Source organism: Colossoma macropomum, unplaced genomic scaffold, assembly GCF_904425465.1.
Source record: "Colossoma macropomum unplaced genomic scaffold, Colossoma_macropomum, whole genome shotgun sequence".
NCBI lineage: Eukaryota > Metazoa > Chordata > Actinopteri > Characiformes > Serrasalmidae > Colossoma > Colossoma macropomum.
In genome coordinates, this window is record NW_023494802.1 from 38,139,984 (window position 1) to 38,159,080 (window position 19,097).

At 37.2% G+C, this 19,097-nt stretch overlaps 1 protein-coding gene across 1 annotated transcript; it reads left to right on the forward strand.

Moving 5' to 3' along the window:
• The first annotated feature begins 689 nt into the window (after positions 1-689).
• LOC118822630 (phospholipase A2 inhibitor LNF2-like) lies at positions 690-8,739 on the forward strand. The gene is made up of 5 exons (XM_036591807.1): positions 690-750; positions 2,368-2,475; positions 2,556-2,699; positions 4,691-4,795; positions 8,336-8,739. Exons 1-5 carry the CDS (start codon positions 708-710, stop codon positions 8,533-8,535), a joined length of 600 nt encoding a protein of 199 aa, XP_036447700.1. The 5' UTR covers positions 690-707; the 3' UTR covers positions 8,536-8,739.
• Positions 8,740-19,097: the final 10,358 nt, after the last annotated feature.

The following is a 19,097-nucleotide window of genomic DNA, read 5'->3' on the forward strand; positions in this document are numbered from 1 at the left end:
AAGCAAATATGCAACCAACATCTGAGACTGAAACTTTGGTGGTGTGAAATATTTTCTTTGAATTTCTCTGATAATGAAATACATGTACTTAATGGGTTTTTTTACCTTGAACCACTTTACCTTTTACCACTACTTGTGTTTCTTTCTAGCTTGTAAACTATACACTGTAAAGAACGGTTTGTAAGTTTAGCCTAGCAATTTAATTTGTAAAATGTATACTTTGAATTAAACAATGCAAAGCAAAATGAATGTGTTTAAACAGTATTTCAAATAATTCAAACCTCTAAATCACTTCAGATCAGTTTCTGATTTGAAGAGGGACTTGAACTATGAATGGAATGAAAGCTGTGAGATGTGCTTTTTATCAGTATTCAGAACAGTGAAGACCATGGAAGTGATCGAGCAGGAGAAGAACATATTTGGGATATGGTTCTAAATGGTTCTAGCTCATAAAAAATGTTAAACTTTACATGAAATAATAAAAAGCTTTTAGGTGAGAGACTAAATTCATATGAAATTAGTTATCATTATTGTTAACACATTGTAATATGTTGTTTTCCTGCCAATAAAAAGTGACGACTGTTTCAAAATGTTGAGACTTGAAGAAGGAAGAGCTTCCTGGAAGTCCAGCCCCTTTTAGAGTCTTATATGAGACTGTGTTCTTCCTTGTTTTAACACCAACATCTCAGATCCATCCAGTGGTAGAAATGAAAGTGGTTCTGGTGCTCGTCAGTGTGTTCTTCACTAAAGGTACAGAGAACCAAATTTATACCCTCACATTACACTCAGTACTGTCATTTCAGTCAACTTGTTAGATTAAAGCGCAATGATTTTTCAGAATTTCTGCATAATTCAGTGGTTCACAATGTCATTCATAATTCAGTGGTTGGGAAGTCTTTCAGAGAGGTCTGATAAGCAATGATTAATTGTAGAAAAACTTAAAACTCAATTGTCTTTACAGTGGTGGTGATAGGAACCAGGGTCACCATGACTACAAGACAAATATAGCCATTTTATTTACTATTCCAAACCACCAGCGAACCTACACATGTCTTCTGACTTTTTACATGTAATGTTGATGGTAAAATAATGATAAATCTGAAAAAAAAAAAAAATATATTTAATCTTTTTTTTTATATTAGGAGGTGGGTTGACTATAATATGTTATTGTTAACCAAGTACTGAGTGACAATGGCATATATTTGATTTCTTGTCTGCTGTAAACAATGTTTCAGATGATTTCAGGCAACATATCAGGCATGTGCACAGATAGACCCCAGGTACCCTTTTGGCCTCTGACTAAATAAAAGCGCCCTTTTCTCAAGACATTTTACCTTTTTTCTAAATTTATATTTTAGTTTTTAAAGTTGGTCCATGGCATCATTTCTCAATCACAAGCATGCTGTAATGCCCGACAACTTTGAGTTTGAATTCTGAGTTTGAATTCTGCGAGACTGCACAAGCCCCGCCCCCCCTCTCTGACTTGCTTTGTCACAGCACCACAGTTAACGCACGCATTGCAGAGCATCATCCATGTTTCTTTGACCTGCGTTCATTGGTGACAGCCAGGTAAGGACAGTGTTTGCCCTAAGTCTCTGGATTGTTTGTCACTGTTGTAGAATCAAACCGCTGTTAAAACATCAACACAGCCAGCCTAACTTAAGCAATAGCCCAACATTAAGGCTACATTCACATTACAAGCCTTATTGCTCAAATCTGATTTTTTGCCCAGATCTGATCTCTTTAAAATGATGGTTCACATTCGCATATGAAAGTGACTTAAATCTGTCATTAATGTGAACGAACCTGCGTCCTGAAACGACCCACATGTGCACATCCTTATCAATAAAGTCACATGAATTAACCACAACAGTGGTCAGCAACTATGTAGCTGTGCTGGTGACACGGATTTCAGACGTGGATGCAGGAGAGATGGAGGTGCATCATCTTGCCCTCCGAACTTTGCAAAATTCTCTGGCATAAGCAGGAATCTTTGGCGCTTCTTAAATATCTGCGCTTCCGTCATTCTGGATTGGGCGCTGTTGTCATGTTCAGAGTGACATAAAAGACACTTGAAATCTGGTTTGAGTGGCCAGAGCATCCAGACTGAGACACATCTGTAATAATTTGATTGGAATCTGTCCTTTAATATATATATATAAATCTGAATTTAGCTGACTTTACATTAAGCTATTAACTATTAATCACTGAATCATGCATAAGATTTGAAAAATCCTAAGAATGACCTCTTAATGTTCTGCTGGTGAGGACTTGCATTTCTACTGAATCTTATTCAGTGCACACCAGTTGGATTTCTCTGTGTGGTCAGATCTTCATTTCTCACACTGGATTGTCAATGTCTTCTAGCACTAGCACTGCAGTGTTATGAATGTGTCGAGGACTCGCCTCAGACTTGCGAAAGAAGTCAGGAATGTCCAAATGAGTGTACCAGCAACACTGCCACCTTAACCCTGGGTAAGAGTGACTTTTACCACAGATTAAAACTCCTAACAGATGCAAAACTGATATCCACCAAGTCTTATTTTCTTCTGCAGGTGGCGTACAGCTGGCCCAGAGTATGTGGTCTTGCCAACCATCAGTCTTGTGTGTCACGGGGAGAATCAATGCAGGGTTTCTGAAAGCGACCGTCAACTCCAAATGCTGCCAGACTGACCTCTGCAATGACCAAGTAGTACCAGGTATAATCAGTAGCTTCTAAAATAAGAGAGATCATTAATATTAAAATTTGCATCCTATTTTTATGGTATGATATTCATTTGTTTCCAGGGAAAAGTTTGGCAAAAATAAATAAATAAAAATAATAATTCCCCCCCGACACAGTATATTCACAAATACATTATTCTCTGCTGAAATAACACAGCCGTCATGGCCATCAGGTTCACTGTGAAGTAGCTTCACCAAACACCATATATTCACAGTAAACACAGAGCAGGAATTAAGCCAGAGAGTGGTTATTTTTGGTGTTTTGCTGAGCGGCTGTGAGAAAGTAATACAGACATTCCTTTTCCTGAATGATGGTCACATCATTACCACTGCGCCGCTGGGAAGCACAGACGACAATTGGTAAAACACCTCAAGGAACGGGAAGTAAAAAGGCAGGAAAAAGGAAACGCTGAAAGCAGCTTAAACAAAAGGCTGAACTAGAAAATTGAAATAAAAGATAATGAGAAAACAAAAAACACTTAGACTGTAATTAAGAGGGGAAGGCAGACTTTATGTTTCACTCGTTTGCTCTTAGTGGATCAAACACCTTTTGTATGGCTTGGAGCCGTTTGTAGCTCAAGCCGTCTTTTGTCTTTTGAGTAGTTTTGGGGCGATTGCTCTCTTTTGTTTTTTCCAGCCCTCTTTTCTTTTCTTTTTGTTTAAATACCCACCTGGGCTGCGTACCGTACCGGTCACTCCTCTACAAAGGTGTAACAAAGGGCTGCTGTTTGCCACAGCCTCAAGTAGAGGAGTCTGCAGGTGTGCTAGGTTGGGTCTAATCAGCCCGAGGGCTTCTGGGAATTGGAGTTCCCTGAAGTTATGGCACTTCGTCGCCATCGCGCTCTACTGACAGCCAGCGGTTGCAGCCTGGGCACCTTGCTGCCGTCGCCCTCTGCTGGCAGCTGGCGGCGTAGGCTGGACCCTTACATATAAGGTGTGAATTATTTGGAAGTCATTGCCTTTTGCTTTTATGCATATTATGAACAACGTCCCAACGTTTTTTGTTTTTTCCTAAAAAAACAAAAAAAAAAACAAAAAAAACTCTGTTGTCTTTGATGCTACTCAAACTGCTGCTATAATATTATTGTATGTGGCTCCAAAGGGGAAGCCCTTTACACTGGTAACACTGTCCATTGCTAAATAAAAAAAAAAAAAGCCACTCATCAATCCATTAGGAACCTTGTTCATTTAACCTTTGTTTCTGAAGCAGCTGCAGTATTTTCCTGGAGCAGTCTCTTTAATAATATACACTGTTCCTCATTGCATACAAGATACAGGAAGTTTCTATCAGAATTTTGCATAGATGCTATCCAGCCAACTCAAATCATGCTAAATAAATAAATAAATAAATACACATTGCTTGCTCATTTTGCTAAACCTGTAAAGTGTCTATTGTCCACTTACTTTAGTGATGTAGATACTGTTTTGAATTTTGGATTGAGTTAAAGAATTTCATAAACAGAAATATTGACATTGTTATAAAGTAAAAAGCACTGAGCACATTTGCTTTGGGATATCTAACAATGATCAAGTTCTAGTAAAACTCACATTGTTATCCTTCTCTTAATATTATCAAAAGTTCATATTCATTCAAGCCTGTCTGGTAATAAATGATCAAACTTTACTGTGTTTAGAGCTTATAGGTGTACTGTGTTCATATATATTCGAACACTCAGGAACACTGTAGACATTAAATCCAGAAAGACTGTATTTGTTAAAGCTTCATTTATTTGCTGTAATGCGTCTTACATTTTTATTAAATTTTTTAGCACTGATTCGTTTTTGGTGTGTATTTTATTGTTTATTGTACTGTACTGCCTGAATGTGTACATTGATTAAAATTCGTATAGTAAATGATTGCAAAAGGTCTACAGTAGGTTCTAATAACTTTAGAACAAACTTATCACATAAACGTTTTTGTAAACTAAGCGTCACTGGCTTGTTTAATTTATTTATTTGCTTTAAGCTTTACCGAAACAGTTTCCCAATGGGAAGAAGTGTTGTGCCAATCATGACTGCTCAAAAACTGTGAACTGCGAGGGAGATGAGGATCGCTGCATTAACGGATCAGGTAAAGAAAATACCCTTTTTCACTGTAACCGTGAACTGCTTTATCCGCTCGACTGAATTATGCCTTTCTTCTTCAATAACACTGATGGAATAAATGGTAACACTTTCTATGAATACCATGCTTATGAGCTTTTCTAACACGGTGTAATGTATCCATAAGGCATTATAAACATGGCTATTAATATAATATAAAAATTACATTTTATTAGCATGTTTATTATGCATTATGAACTGTTAACATAATGCATTATAAGTAGTGTAAGTATAGAGTGCCAATGAAGTCAGTCCCAGCTTGCAGAGTGCAGTATGACCAACTAACCTGCTTCTAATTATAAACACACACAGAATTTACTCGCCATTATGGGTATAGATTGTTACTGACAGACATACACTATATTTCCAAAAGTATTCACTCACCCATCCAAATCATTGAATTCAGGTGCTCACCTCCATGGCCACAGCTGTATAAAACCAAGCACCTAGCCATGCAGACTGCTTCTACACACATTTGTGAAAGAATGGGTCGCTCTCAGGAGCTCAGTGAATTCAAGCATGGTGCCGTGATAGGATGCCACCTGTGCAACAAGTCCAGTCATGAAATTTCCTCACTACTAAATATTCCACAGTCAACTGTCAGTGGTATAATAACAAAGTGGAAGTGATTGGGAACGACAGCAACTCAGCCACGAAGTGGTCGGCCACGTAAAATGACAGAGCAGGGTCAGCGGATGCTGAGGCGCATAGTGTGCAGAGGTCGACAACTTTCAGAATCAATCGCTACAGACCTCCAAACTTCATATGGCCTTCAGATCAGCTCAAGAACAGCGTAGAGATCTTCATGGAATGGGTTCCATGGCCGAGCAGCTGCATCCAAGCCTTACATCACCAAGCGCAATGCAAAGCATCAAATGCAGTGGTGTAAAGCGCCGCCACTGGACTCTAGAGCAGTGGAGACGTGTTCTCTGGAGTGACCAATCACACTTCTCCTTCTGGCAATCCAATGGACAAGTCTGGGTTTGGCGGTTGCCAGGAGAACGGTTCTTGTCTGACTGCATTGTGTCAAGTGTAAAGTTTGGTGGAGGGGGATTATGGTGTGGGGTTGTTCTTCAGGAGTTGGGCTCGGCCCCTTAGTTCCAGTGAAAGGAACTCTTAATGATTCAGCAGACCAAGAGATTTTGAACAATTTCATGCTCCCAACTTTGTGGGAACAGTTTGGGGACGGCCCCTTCCTGTTCCAACATGACTGCGCACCAGTGCACAAAGCAAGGTCGGTGTGGAAGAACTTGACTGGCCTGCACAGAGTCTTGACCTCAGCCCGATAGAGCACCTTTGGGATGAATTAGAGCGGAGACTGCAAGCCAGGCCTTCTCGTCCAACACCAATGGGCCTGATCTCACAAATGGGCTTCTGGAAGAATGGTCAAAAATTCCCATAAACACACTCCTACCCCTTTGTGGAAAGCCTTCCCAGATAAGTTGAAGCTGTTATAGCTGCAAAGCGTGAGCCGACATCATATTAAGCCCTATGGATTAAGAATGGGATGTCACTCAAGTTCATATTCGTGTGAAGGCAGACGAGCGAATACTTTTGGAAATATAGTGTATGATATCATAACCCCTTTGTATGAGCTTCTTATATAAGTTGTATTTGTTGCATAGGCAGTCTTAGGCCTGGACCTTCAGCCTTTAAAGGCCTCAGGGAACCTAAATCTGTGTTTTCTTTACGTTAATCTTGTTCTTGCAGGTTGTAAACATAACAGTAAACATGTACTAGGTAAACCTTCTGAATAATGTTCTAATGACCAATAAATGACTGATATATCTCACCATATTTCCTCTCTACGCAAACTGGGCCTAATTTTGGGGAACGATTCCGTAAGCATTCCCCTGACCAATCATAATGTTGAAGTCCTTTGCCCCGCCTACACAAAACAGTTTCAGAGTCAGAGAAACCTATATAGCTAAGGCTAACCCCACATAACCAAAAGCTAGCAAGCTAGACCACCTGCATGTCACCCTTTCATTCATTTATCTATAACCACCATTGTTCCTTCTTCCATTCTTTAATTGCTTTATCTGTCTGTTTGTTCATCCATCTGTCCATCTGCACATCTGTTCATCCATTCCTTCGCGTGTTGCTTCACCGTTTGTTCGTTCATCCATCCGTCCATCTGCACGTCTATTCGTCTGTGACGAATCCAGTTACTGTCATTTAAAAGCTGGATAATGATTTTAGTTCTGTATGAGTAGCAGAGCAAGCTAGGAGTGTTGGACAGAGAGCTGTCAATCAAGCTGCTCATTAACCACGCCCACACAGTTCTCAGACAGGTCTAATCAGTGGGTTTTAAGCCGTGTTTTATCAGATTTATATTGTATCTTTTTGTCATTCAAGCTTTGCTGGATGTTTAATATAACCGTGAAGTTTAGTATCATACAAACATTTTGAATATTTTACTCAATATTTTAATGTGTTTCTTGGAAATTTAAGCCCTGAAGATTTTGATGCCAGCCCAGAATAACTTGTCCAGCACAGATTTGTTAATAGAATGTGCTTTTTTTCCATAACCACTGCTCTCAGTTTAAAAATTACATCACAGCAACCCAAGTACCCATCAGTCCCTCCCCTGAAGCCCCCTCTGACATCACACTCAGCATGAAGTGACTGTGGAGAGTGAGAGCCATCATCACTATTTGCTCCCTCACTGGTTCTAACATGAATCAGCTTTAACAGTTGCACACACAAAAAATCATAATAGTTTCCACTGAAACACTAAAACATTACTTAATTGCAGAAAATGTAAGTTCTGGTAGTGACAGTTCTTAATGTTACACTCTGGTTTTAAGAATTTGGGATACATTTACTTCTCACTTCCTGGCTAAAATAAGGTTCCCTCTATGGACTAAAAAAACAATTTCAAAACTATATTGAAAAAAAAAAGTATAAAACAAATATAAACGTTAGTTTCATAAGTTAAGGAGTTAAGTTAGGGATTAGGGTTTGGGACAGACAACTCCCGATGAAAAAGTATCATATAAATGATGATTTTCTATATATTTAGCTTATTACCATCTCTATTGATGCTTTGGATTTAAATAGATTGTTACATAATTCTTATAAATATGTAAAGTTTGAATCATTCATTATTTTTTTAGGTAATTCTTTTTTTTCATGGTGGAACTGAAGAAGGTTCTCATCCCTCTTGTTTTATCCCTCATTGCTCTCTAGCAGCTCAACCCAAAGTTGCAATATTTCACATACAGAGAGCCAACAGTGTCCAAGTTAATCTGATGGCAGTGCAAGGGAAAAAAAAACATATTTCATTTGACTTATTGAATATAAAAATACGCCAATTCAATTCAAACCACTAGTTTGGTCTGCAGAAAGACGCTACAGATTAAATCTAGCATTTCTACATCATGATATATAATGTCAGTTAACAGGGGATTCGGACATGTGACATCTGAGGAATCACTATTTTAAACAATTTTAAATATGCCTCTCTCTCTCTCTCTCTCTCTCTCTCTCTCTCTCTCTCTCTCAGTTATTCCATATGTTAAGGTGTCTCTGAAAGGATGTGCCAGCAAGAGCATCTGTGATGGGCTCGTGTCCATCACACGGCACTTTAATGTGACTGCGGATGTTAAGTGCTGTAAGGGGAACCTGTGTAACACTGCTATCAGCATTAATCTGAGTCTCCTCTTCATGCTGGGGTCTCTACTGGCCTCCATCCTCTTCCTCTGAACTATTTCAAGCCCTTTTCAGGAAATACTGAAACTAAAACATCAGCTTTTAATAGAAAATTTAAATTGCCATCATCTCCACTGCTGTCCAGTTTACTGATTAACATGTTTGCTGTAACTTCAGACTTTAACTTCAGGTTCTTCTTCAGAAATTCTTATCTGGGCCTTGAAGTGATCAGTTTAATGTGTTGCATAAAAGAACCTACACCTGTAAGTGTAATAAACCCAATAAACTGCATAAAGACTGTTGTAATCCTAATTTCTAATTTCTCTCATTTCTAATCTAAATCCCAGTTTATTAGCATTAAACTGTGTGAGATACTTCAGACTCTACAGCCCCCTCTGCTGTTGAGAGAAGTGAATAAGACCACATTCAGACTCAAGTAGAGGGGCTCAATCAGAGACATTCCCAACAGAGCTATTGTGCCACTGTACTCCAAACCCTAAGGCCTTAAAGACTGCAAATTGAGTTAGTTTAATGGTTTATGGGATTGTTTAAAACATAAACGTATCGCTGCTGTCGGAACAAAACCTCGTATCTCCATTTTTGTCATTTTTCAGTCTTTCACATAATTTGGAAATGCCTGCTGCCCTTTATATTGCATGTAAATTTCATGATGAAGGGACTAAAAGAAACAGCCCAAAATGACTTGGAAAAAGTCTGGTTCCATTGACTTCCATTAAAGCAAAGAAGGTTTTTTCCTTCTCCTGTAAAGTTACCATTTTGGAGATACGAGGTTTTCTTCCGACAACAGCGATATATACTATAAAGTTTGGGTGCCGCTGTTCAGATTACACACCCATAAAACATAACATATGCCCTGTGCAAACGTCATGGCATTTTTAATATGTTGTGTTTTCTTTATGCTGTTAAGCAAATAAAGAATACTGTGAGCTAAAGTTAGCAGGGAATGCCATATTTAGGTGTGTTTCATGCAGAGGAGGAGTTAATTTTCATTTTGCTGATTTTCATTTAGAAACTAAGCCAAACAAAATATATTATTTGACCAAGATTCAAAAGTGTTCAAAATTTTGCACATGGCTGTACATAAAACAAGAACAATGTGACTATGCATTACAATTTCCTCAGTGATATATCTTGATATAAGCAATAGGTCTTTACATCACACAACAACAAAAAAATAGTAAATAGAAATATGTAAAACTAACATTTAAAATGTGATACAAGCATCAAAGAACACATCACAAGCTGTTTCATTATTGTTGCATGTATTACAAATATGTAATTACACACATTTGAGGCATTTAATATGACATGACAGTGTTTTCTGACAGTATAAGAGACTTTTCGACCAGCATAACAATAATAATAATAATAATAATAATAAGAAGAAGAAGAAGAAGAAGAAGAAGAAGAAGAAGGAGTTGAAGACAAAGAAAAGGGAGAGCTTCATATTTACAGGTAGTAACAGTAACAAAATATAGAAGAAATATATAAAATATACAGTTACACAAATACACAAAATAGCTGCTAGCTTCTACTGGCAGATGTGACCATTACTTTTATGTTGTATGACCTTTTTTGTAATTGACATGACTTTTATGTTTGACCTTTGACTGTTTGAAGCCATCAATGCTGAACGGAAAAAATACTGACTCTTCTTATTAAGTTACTATAGAAGTACTTTAGATGATTCAAGACTGTTTTCTTCTGAAAATACATGAGTGATGGAAAACTGTCTCTTGTTTTGGCTCAGAATGGGCGTATGTGAATGAGGGGCCAGAATTCACACTAATTATACTATCATAAAATGCCAATAACTTAGAAATGGGTGAATTTTGAATGAACAAATGTTGATAGAACAGAATTCAGAACCATTAGCCTACTGTGTTTGCACACAGAGGAATTAGACCTCCACATTTAACCCATCCGTGCAGTGAAACACCCACATACCTGCACACTAGTGCAAGTTTGCTAACTGTATATGTTATGCATTTTTTCCATATTATATTACTGTTACTGATGATGTTTCAGACATTTTTGTTTGAGCAGGTGATCAGACTGGGACTTTATATATAAGCTATTACACTTAAGTCTAAGTTTCCACTGATTGCCACTACCATACAATACCATGCAAAAATAAACCCATGGAAAACAGTGTATACATGTAGTTTCTGCACCACTTTCAAATATTTAACAGATGCAGGAGGAAACAGAGTCCAGTTGTTTCCATCTAAGGGGGCTGCAGTGTTGCGTGATGGCACTGCAATGAAAAGGTGCCTGAACACATTTACCTAAAACCAGAATAAGACTGAAACCACAGGAAACAAACTGCATAACAAAAGCACTATGTACTCTAGTAGACATGTATATGTAAATAAAGAGGACTTATGCTTTCAGGTTAGAACAGTCCATAGAAATAACTCTCCTGGATGCAATAATGCCTTGGACCACACATTGAAATTGCCTTAAACAGTACCTTAAAAACATGGTGATATTTTTAATTGTGTGTTTTATAAGCTGACTATGCAACTTTTATATACAATAACAACTTATACAGTGTAGGTTTCAGTATTAAAAAGTAGATAACAAAATGTATCACTGGGTTTCCTATTCTAAATTCCAATTTTACATGATAAATTATATACTTTAATGATCTGTTTACAAAAAAATTGACAGGAAATTATCATTGTTTTTTTTTGTTTTGTTTTTTTTTACTGCCTTTTCAAAAATGTTTACAGCTTTTTTGAGAGACGTCTAGAGGGCAGAAATTTCATGAACTTTGTGCCAAAGGTGGAAATTTAAGTTTAATGGAAATGAAATAAACAATACTCAGCAACTCAATGTCTTTTGTTTATAAACTTCTTTTTTATATCTGGTTTTGAAAGGTGTTACTGCAAACACAGGCATCCTAGAGCAGTTAGATCCTGCTGAGGTTCATGGCTGTTTCTTCTCTAAGGCAACTTACTCCTTAATAGCGCCCCTTGCTGGAGAAACTGCAGACTGCAAAGCAAGATTTCTAAGGCATGTCCAGTTGATTTGAGAAATTAGATGTTTTCCATCAATTCAGCCAAGGACCTCTGGAATTCAGATTTACATGACTTTGGGAATCCATGATGTATTACATTTTCATGATTCTACATATTTTTAAGTGTAATATTTAATATTATTTGATAGGCCACATGAAATTAAATTAGGCTGCTAGTTCTCTGTCAGTTCTCTTTCCCCACATGGTGATTAGAGCCTTTGAAGAATCATCAGCATTATTATGTAAATTTAAGAGCAGAAATAAGATGGAAAATTATATATACAAAACACCTTCTTTTTTGTTTTGGTTTGTGTTTTTGGTCAAGAAGTTCAATTTTAGTGTATTATTATTAATAACCACATTGAATGTTATTATATCTTACTGAAACTCCAACAGCTGTGCTGTTTCTCTCCTATACCAAAGCCATCATTTTTCCAGTTTAGATGCATAAATACAACAAAACTTAATTGTGATATTGCTACTGATTTTTGCAGCATCTCAGCTCTGCAGCTTTAAGGGCACAGTTAGGAATTCAAATACTACTCTAGACAATGATCTACTGTACATATATTTTGGTATACTTTGATAGATGAAGAGACAAAGTTGCAAGAAATCAAGCCTTATTAAGCTAAATGGCTTAACAGGCAATAGTCTAATTGGAATTTGAGCAAATGGGAACTGAAATGGAGCACTTGGACTAAATAAGTCAGGGGGCTACAGCAGGGGGAGCCCTCACTACAGTAATAACTCTTTATATTTCTCCATATGCTTCATATACTTCTCTTTCCACTGTCACTTTCACTTACCCACTTACCTGTCCTTATAAATCTGCCAATGTACTGACTCATTTTCTCTCCTCTCTTTTTTCATGAGTGTCTCTACATTAACATTCAGATTTTTTTTTTCTTCTTTCAGGCCTCATTCAAAATGAGGTTGTTCTGCTGGATACCAGAGATAATGCAAACCCAGTTTTTCTGCTTTCAATTGATGAAAACCTGAAAATGGTACAAATGTCCCCACATGAATTGTTAAATTGGTGCATTATTGAAAGTAGACCTGGCCTTTCATGTTCTGACTCACTGAAGACGTGCTTAGCCCTTATGTTTCATTGTATCCCAGTCAAATTATAAGTTCCATCTCCAGAAGGAAGATGTTCCATGTTTTGTAAAGGAGCAGCGACAGAAAACAATGGCACTGCTGACCTCACACATTAGCACACAGTAGACGGTTCCATCAAGAGGTTACATTTCCTAACTTTTGAAGTCAGGTCGCAGCAAAGGAACGAATCACTATTAGATGCCGATGATTCATTGCCATGTGTTCAAGCGCTTCATACGACAGAACACTAAATAACACAGATCCCACATTATGGGAAACATTTACACTGCTGCACACTATCTTGGGTCACGTACAACAGTGCCAATATAAAATTGCAGCATGATTCATCTCACAAAGAGGTTGATGAATTGATAATGATATGATTCAGGCGTGTTACAGAGTAAAATATGGAAATACCAGCTTAGATCAAAGCTCATGCTACCTCAGTCACTACTCCCTCATCTCAGTAGTCCTTACTCTACAATGAGGCACAGACATGTATTACCACCCAAAAGTCAGAGACCACCCTTCATTTATTTCCAGTCAAAACAGCCTTTAAGTGCAAGTTATTCATTTTTCAGCATCAGACAAAAAGCAGAACATAGTAATATTTAACAGACAATCATCAACAATGAAATATAATGAGTTGAAAGATTCACACCCCAACCAAACACATTTCTGTTTGTGTTGTTGTTCCTGTTCTTTACCGCAGCCGCATAGCAAAGTTAGATGAGTGATGCTAAAGAGGAACCAGAAGGTGGCAGAGGAAATACAGTTAACCCCTTAAAAGCTCAACCAGTTTGCATTGAGGTCCCTGTAGTTACTGAATAATAAGCATTAGTGTGTAATAAGCCTGTGATTTTAAGGGCTTAAAGGTAAGAGTGAGTTTATGTAGGTCCTGTTCACACACTGGCCTTTTCTCCAAGAGACTATGGTTGGAGTTAAATAGTCCTGCTTTGGATTCTCAGTATGGTAAATGAACAATAGCATATCACTCAAATTCAGAAACAATGTATCAAATCTTACAAAAACTAATAAAACCTGCAACAAAAACTCCCAAAGGTGTAAAGTAACTGTGCTAAAATACATGCATAAATATACTTGTTCTAGAATATCGAGTATGCAGTTTTCACCTGTGGCACTAATGCAGTGGTCTTCAGTCCCATCACGGCTCACACTTCCTGTTCAATTTTTGTGTTAATACATGTTTTTTGTAGCACATTCAGAGGTTGTGTTGGCAAAGCTTTTTGCAAAGCTAATTACATTACTGAACACATTACAATACCACCTCTGGTAAAACTAATAGGTAACACTTTACATTAAGGGTCGCTAATCAATCATTAAATATATAATAATCAACTATTAGTTTCCCATTATTTAGTTATTAGTTAACTCTTCATTAAGCATTATTACTTAGTAATTGATTAAGCACTTATTAATTAGTAATTAAGTACACTGTTAGTTGATAAGTTAGTTTGTCATTAGTTTGTGGCTTACTTACTCATTATCTGTGTGCTAATTGCTGCTTATTACATTGTTAATTAACTAATAAGTATTTTTCTTCATATAAAGAAGTAACGTGATAATGTACTAGCACTTATGTGTTAATCCCGCTAATTATCTGTTAATTAACTTTCCATCACCTCCATATATTCAGTTGCTTCACTTTTCTCACTTTGGTTCATTAAAGATGCTTATGGTCACATCTGACCGTAAGATGAGTGCACACAAATTCATGGACGGTTTTGTTATTCATCACGTTCATCTTGGCATATCTGTACTCATGTCTGGTAGGAGTGCATGTAAATTTGGGCATAAATGCTGGATTTGTGGCTAATTAACCAAAACTATTATCAACATAATCTGTAGTTGCAAAAATAAGAACAACAATAGAAAATTTCAATAATACTAATTTGTGTGCAGGACAGTCCAGTACAAAAGTGGATGTACTTACTTTACATGCACATTGATATAAACAAGTGCGGCAACTATTTCATGTTCCATTTAAAGACACATTACACTGTGCTTTTGTTTCATACTACTGACTCACAAACACAGCTTCGGTCATACACTGCAATAATACAGCGTTATTTTAGGGAATTAACTACACTAAACAATCACTCTACTATGTTAACAACACTCAGAGTATTCAGTTTTATTTCACATTTTATTTTTTCCAGTTGTTTTCATTTTAATACTATTAAGTTTGGTCAGCAGGGGAGGAGTGCACTCACTGCTGGACATCAAACTCCACCCACGAGCACAGCCATTAGCTGTCATGCCAAACACTGCCGTTTTATTGGCTGGCTACTGAAACATCTGCATGAATTAGTGAGTTCTTCATGTAAATGATATGTAAATGAGGTGCTGGTCGGCTGGTTTCATGCACTGAAGCTGATTTATCATTTATGCTCAAATCTCCACTTGTTTCCACATCGTACAAAATTGTTATGAATCAGATGCAGAGCAGTTCATACCTTATAAAAGGTAAAAAAAAACGTGTTCTTTTACGTAACTTTGATGATTAATGGGCCCTTTTAACACGATTCGTGATTACTTCCGGTTTAAGCATTAGCAGGGTAAAACTCACTTCCTCTTTAATTTCTTTTGAAAACAGAAATATTACAGAAATCGCTGGCATGTTGTACAACTACAGAGACACTGCTTGCTGTGAGCAGCTGCAGCAGCAGTAAGTCACTTCCTCTCCATATGGCTACTGCAGACGCGACGTCAAAATGTTTAGTAGTGAACTGTAACGCTCAAACACGGAGCTCCAGCAGCTGTACTGTAGTGTTCCTGCACGGTTGTGACAGTGAGAGTAAGAAGTGGACGGAGGCGCTGATTTAACTGTAAAGAGAGCTGAGATGCTGTAAGTCATGTTGTTTTTACTGCAGTTCTGTGTCTTTGTACAACACGCCAGCGATTCTGTAATCCTCTGTTTTCAAAAGAAAGAAGAGCTTTTATATGTAGCATTAATGTTATAGACTCTGTTTATGTTAAGCTGGCTATACTGGCTAGAAGCTACTGCTAACCAAACTAGCCCGGCAAACATGAAGCAGCTTTTTAATTTGTAAGTCTCGTTTTTGACTGAGCAGTGAAAGGTGGATGTTTTCTGAAGTGCTGCTTCAAAAATCGCCATGAAACTATAAGAATAATGCTGTTTGGCAGATCGCTAACATAGCTAGCGTTAGAGCTAACTTAGCTTTAAAGTTTGATACTCATTCGAGGCTGGAGCTCAAACTGCTAATGGTAGGCTAGCTAATTAGCGACTGTAGCCTGCTAGCCTAGCATAAGCTAATACAGTTTAAACGAGGTCTGTCAAATAGACTTTACATATAAAAGTTTTTGTTTGTGTTTATGTCAGAAGTCTCTGCATCCTGTAGCTAAATGTGTCACAGAACCTGCTCCACGTTAGCCGGCTGGTGGCAGCAGCTGATGAAAGCTAGCTAGCTTCCTTATTTTGTGAACACAGCTACAGGTAGAAATGGCTTCTAGCGTTGCTAGCTAACCTAGCTACAGCTAAACAACGTCTACCGAAATTCATACTACACAGAAGAACTTTAATTTCTTTTGAAAACAGAAATATTACAGAAATCGCTGGCATGTGTACAACTGCAGAGACACTGCTTGCTGTGAGCAGCTGCAGCAGCAGTAAGCAGGGCTGCACCACACACAGCATTTTAGCTGTGTTTACAGTTAAATCAGTGCTTCCATTCACTTCCTTTTGTCATGATAGTGCACGAAAACTAACATATGTCTGTTGTAGCTCAGTATTTGAGCATTATAGTTCACTGCTAATGCTTAATCCGGACGTAATCGCGACTCTGTGTGAAAAGGGCCCATGGCCATTAGATCTTTACATTTTCACCATTAATTACTTCTTAAATTCCTCTTACTTAACCATTAATTACTGATTTTGTGTTGTCACTTTACTTGGAGGGACACAAAAGCAGTAATTAATGGTTAAGTAAGAGGAATTTAAGAAGCAATGAATGGTTGATTAAGTGGAATTTAAGAAGTAATTAATGGTCAAAATGTAAAGATCTAATGGCCATTAATCATCAAAGTCGCGTAAAAAAGAACACCTTTTTCTTGCCTTTTATAAGGTATGAACTGCTCTGCGTCTGATTCATAACAATTTTGTACGATGTGGAAACAAGTGGAGATTTGAGCATAAATGATAAATCAGCTTCAGTGCATGAAACCAGCCGACCAGCACCTCATTTACATATCATTTACATGAAGAACTCACTAATTCATGCAGATGTTTCAGTAGCCAGCCAATAAAACGGCAGTGTTTGGCATGACAGCTAATGGCTGTGCTCGTGGGTGGAGTTTGATGTCCAGCAGTGAGTGCACTCCTCCCCTGCTGACCAAACTTAATAGTATTAAAATGAAAACAACTGGAAAAAATAAAATGTGAAATAAAACTAAATACTCTCAGTGTTGTTAACATAGTAGAGTGATTGTTTAGTGTAGTTAATTCCCTAAAATAAACGCTGTATTATTGCAGTGTATGACCGAAGCTGTGTTTGTGAGTCAGTAGTATGAAACAAAAGCACAGTGTAATGTGTCTTTAAATGGAACATGAAATAGTTGCAGCACTTGTTTATATCAATGCGCATGTAAAGTAAGTACATCCACTTCTGTACTGGACTGTCATGCACACAAATTAGTATTATTGAAATTTTCTATTGTTCTTATTTTTGCAATTACAGATTATGTTGATAATAGTTTTGGTTAATTAGCCACAAATCCAGCATTTATGCCCAAATTTACATGCACTCCTACCAGACATGAGTACAGATATGCCAAGATGAACGTGATGAATAAAAAACCGTCCATGAACTTGTGTGCACTCATCTTACGGTCAGATGTGACCATAAGCATCTTTAATGAACAAGAACCAAAGTGAGAAAAGTGAAGCAACTGAATATATGGAGGTGATGGAAAGTTAATTAACAGATAATTAGCGGGATTAACACATAGATGCTAGTAAGTTATCGCGTTACTTCTTTATATGAAGAAAAATACTTATTAGTTAATTAACAATGTAATAAGCAGCAATTAGCACACAGATAATGAGTAAGTAAGCCACAAACTAACGACAAACTAACTTATCAACTAACAGTGTACTTAATTACTAACTGATAAGTGCTTAATCAATTACTAATTAATAGCTAATGCTTAATGAAGAGTTAACTAATAACTAAATAATGAGAAACTAATAGTTAATTATTATATATTTAATCATTGATTAGCGACCCTTAATGTAAAGTGTTACCATGTAAAGTGTTACCGACTAATCCAACTCAAATAAGGCTTTAAATGACTCCTTTCTCATAGGCTAACAATTTAGCATAGTAACAAATAGAAGAAGAAAAAAAAAGGAAGAACTGCAACAACAAGAACAGCAACAACAGGCCTGACTAATATTGTCTTGTTAAAAACTGTTGAGCTTTGCCAGGCCTGTATCCTCTAACTGCTATAGGAATTAAACTTATTTGCATTTTGATTTAAATTCTCTTAAAAGTACAATAATTTGGCATACTCAGAGAGGATAAATTCCAAAGGAGTTACTATGTACATATACTGTATGTGTGTAACCTGTAAGAAATATATATATATATATATATATATATATATATACATATATATATATAAACATATGGTTCTGCTTAACAGTATCCTGTACATTCTTTATCATTACATATTTCTGTCTGCTAGTGTGCTGAACACTGAATATCATAAAACATTTTAAACTCGGGTTATAGGAGTTTAAAAAGGCGCTTCATCTACATCCGTGATGTCAGTGAGCGCGAACAGCCAATGAGCTGCTCCGCTCGCCAATCAATCAGCACTCAGTAGCAGTAATGCCTGCTTTCTGCTGCCCAAAACCCATTTGCTGTAGAAAAAAGGAAACATATCGGTAAGATTTTGTTGCTTTTTTAGTGAAATACATCATTCTACTGTCTAAAGGAAAGTTCTGAAGTGATTAGAAACAATTTTAACTTTTCGTTTTTAGCCGTTGAGCGCCATTTACTCCTCGCGGGCGCCCTCTGCTGTTTAGCTGTCCTGTTTTTGATATAACGGGGGGAATAGGAAGTGGCCAGGCTCCTCATAAACCAGCTCTGACCGTACATCACTACGCCAGAGGCATAGAGTTGGTGGACCTTTCTTCCCCTCCCTGCTGTCAGGAGCTGAACAGGTAACTGTCTCTGCAGCAAATTACATCTTACAGTACAGTGTTCGTTATTAAATTACTTCTTACAGTACAGTGTTCGTTATTAAATTACTTCTTACAGTACAGTGTTTGTTTATTAAGTTACATCTTACAGTACAGTGTTCGTTATTAAATTACATCTCAGAGTACAGTGTTCGTTTATTAAATTACATCTCAGAGTACAGTGTTCGTTTATTAAATTACATCTTACAGTACAGTGTTCGTTTATTAAATTACATCTTACAGTACAGT

Bases quoted from the DNA above. Each gene is read 5' to 3' on its own strand.
- LOC118822630 (XM_036591807.1), top strand. From the start codon at position 708: ATGAAAGTGGTTCTGGTGCTCGTCAGTGTGTTCTTCACTAAAG. The intron at 2,476-2,555 runs GTAAGAGTGACT...TTTCTTCTGCAG, and splicing joins CACTGCCACCTTAACCCTGG to GTGGCGTACAGCTGGCCCAG. The intron at 2,700-4,690 runs GTATAATCAGTA...ATTTGCTTTAAG, and splicing joins CAATGACCAAGTAGTACCAG to CTTTACCGAAACAGTTTCCC.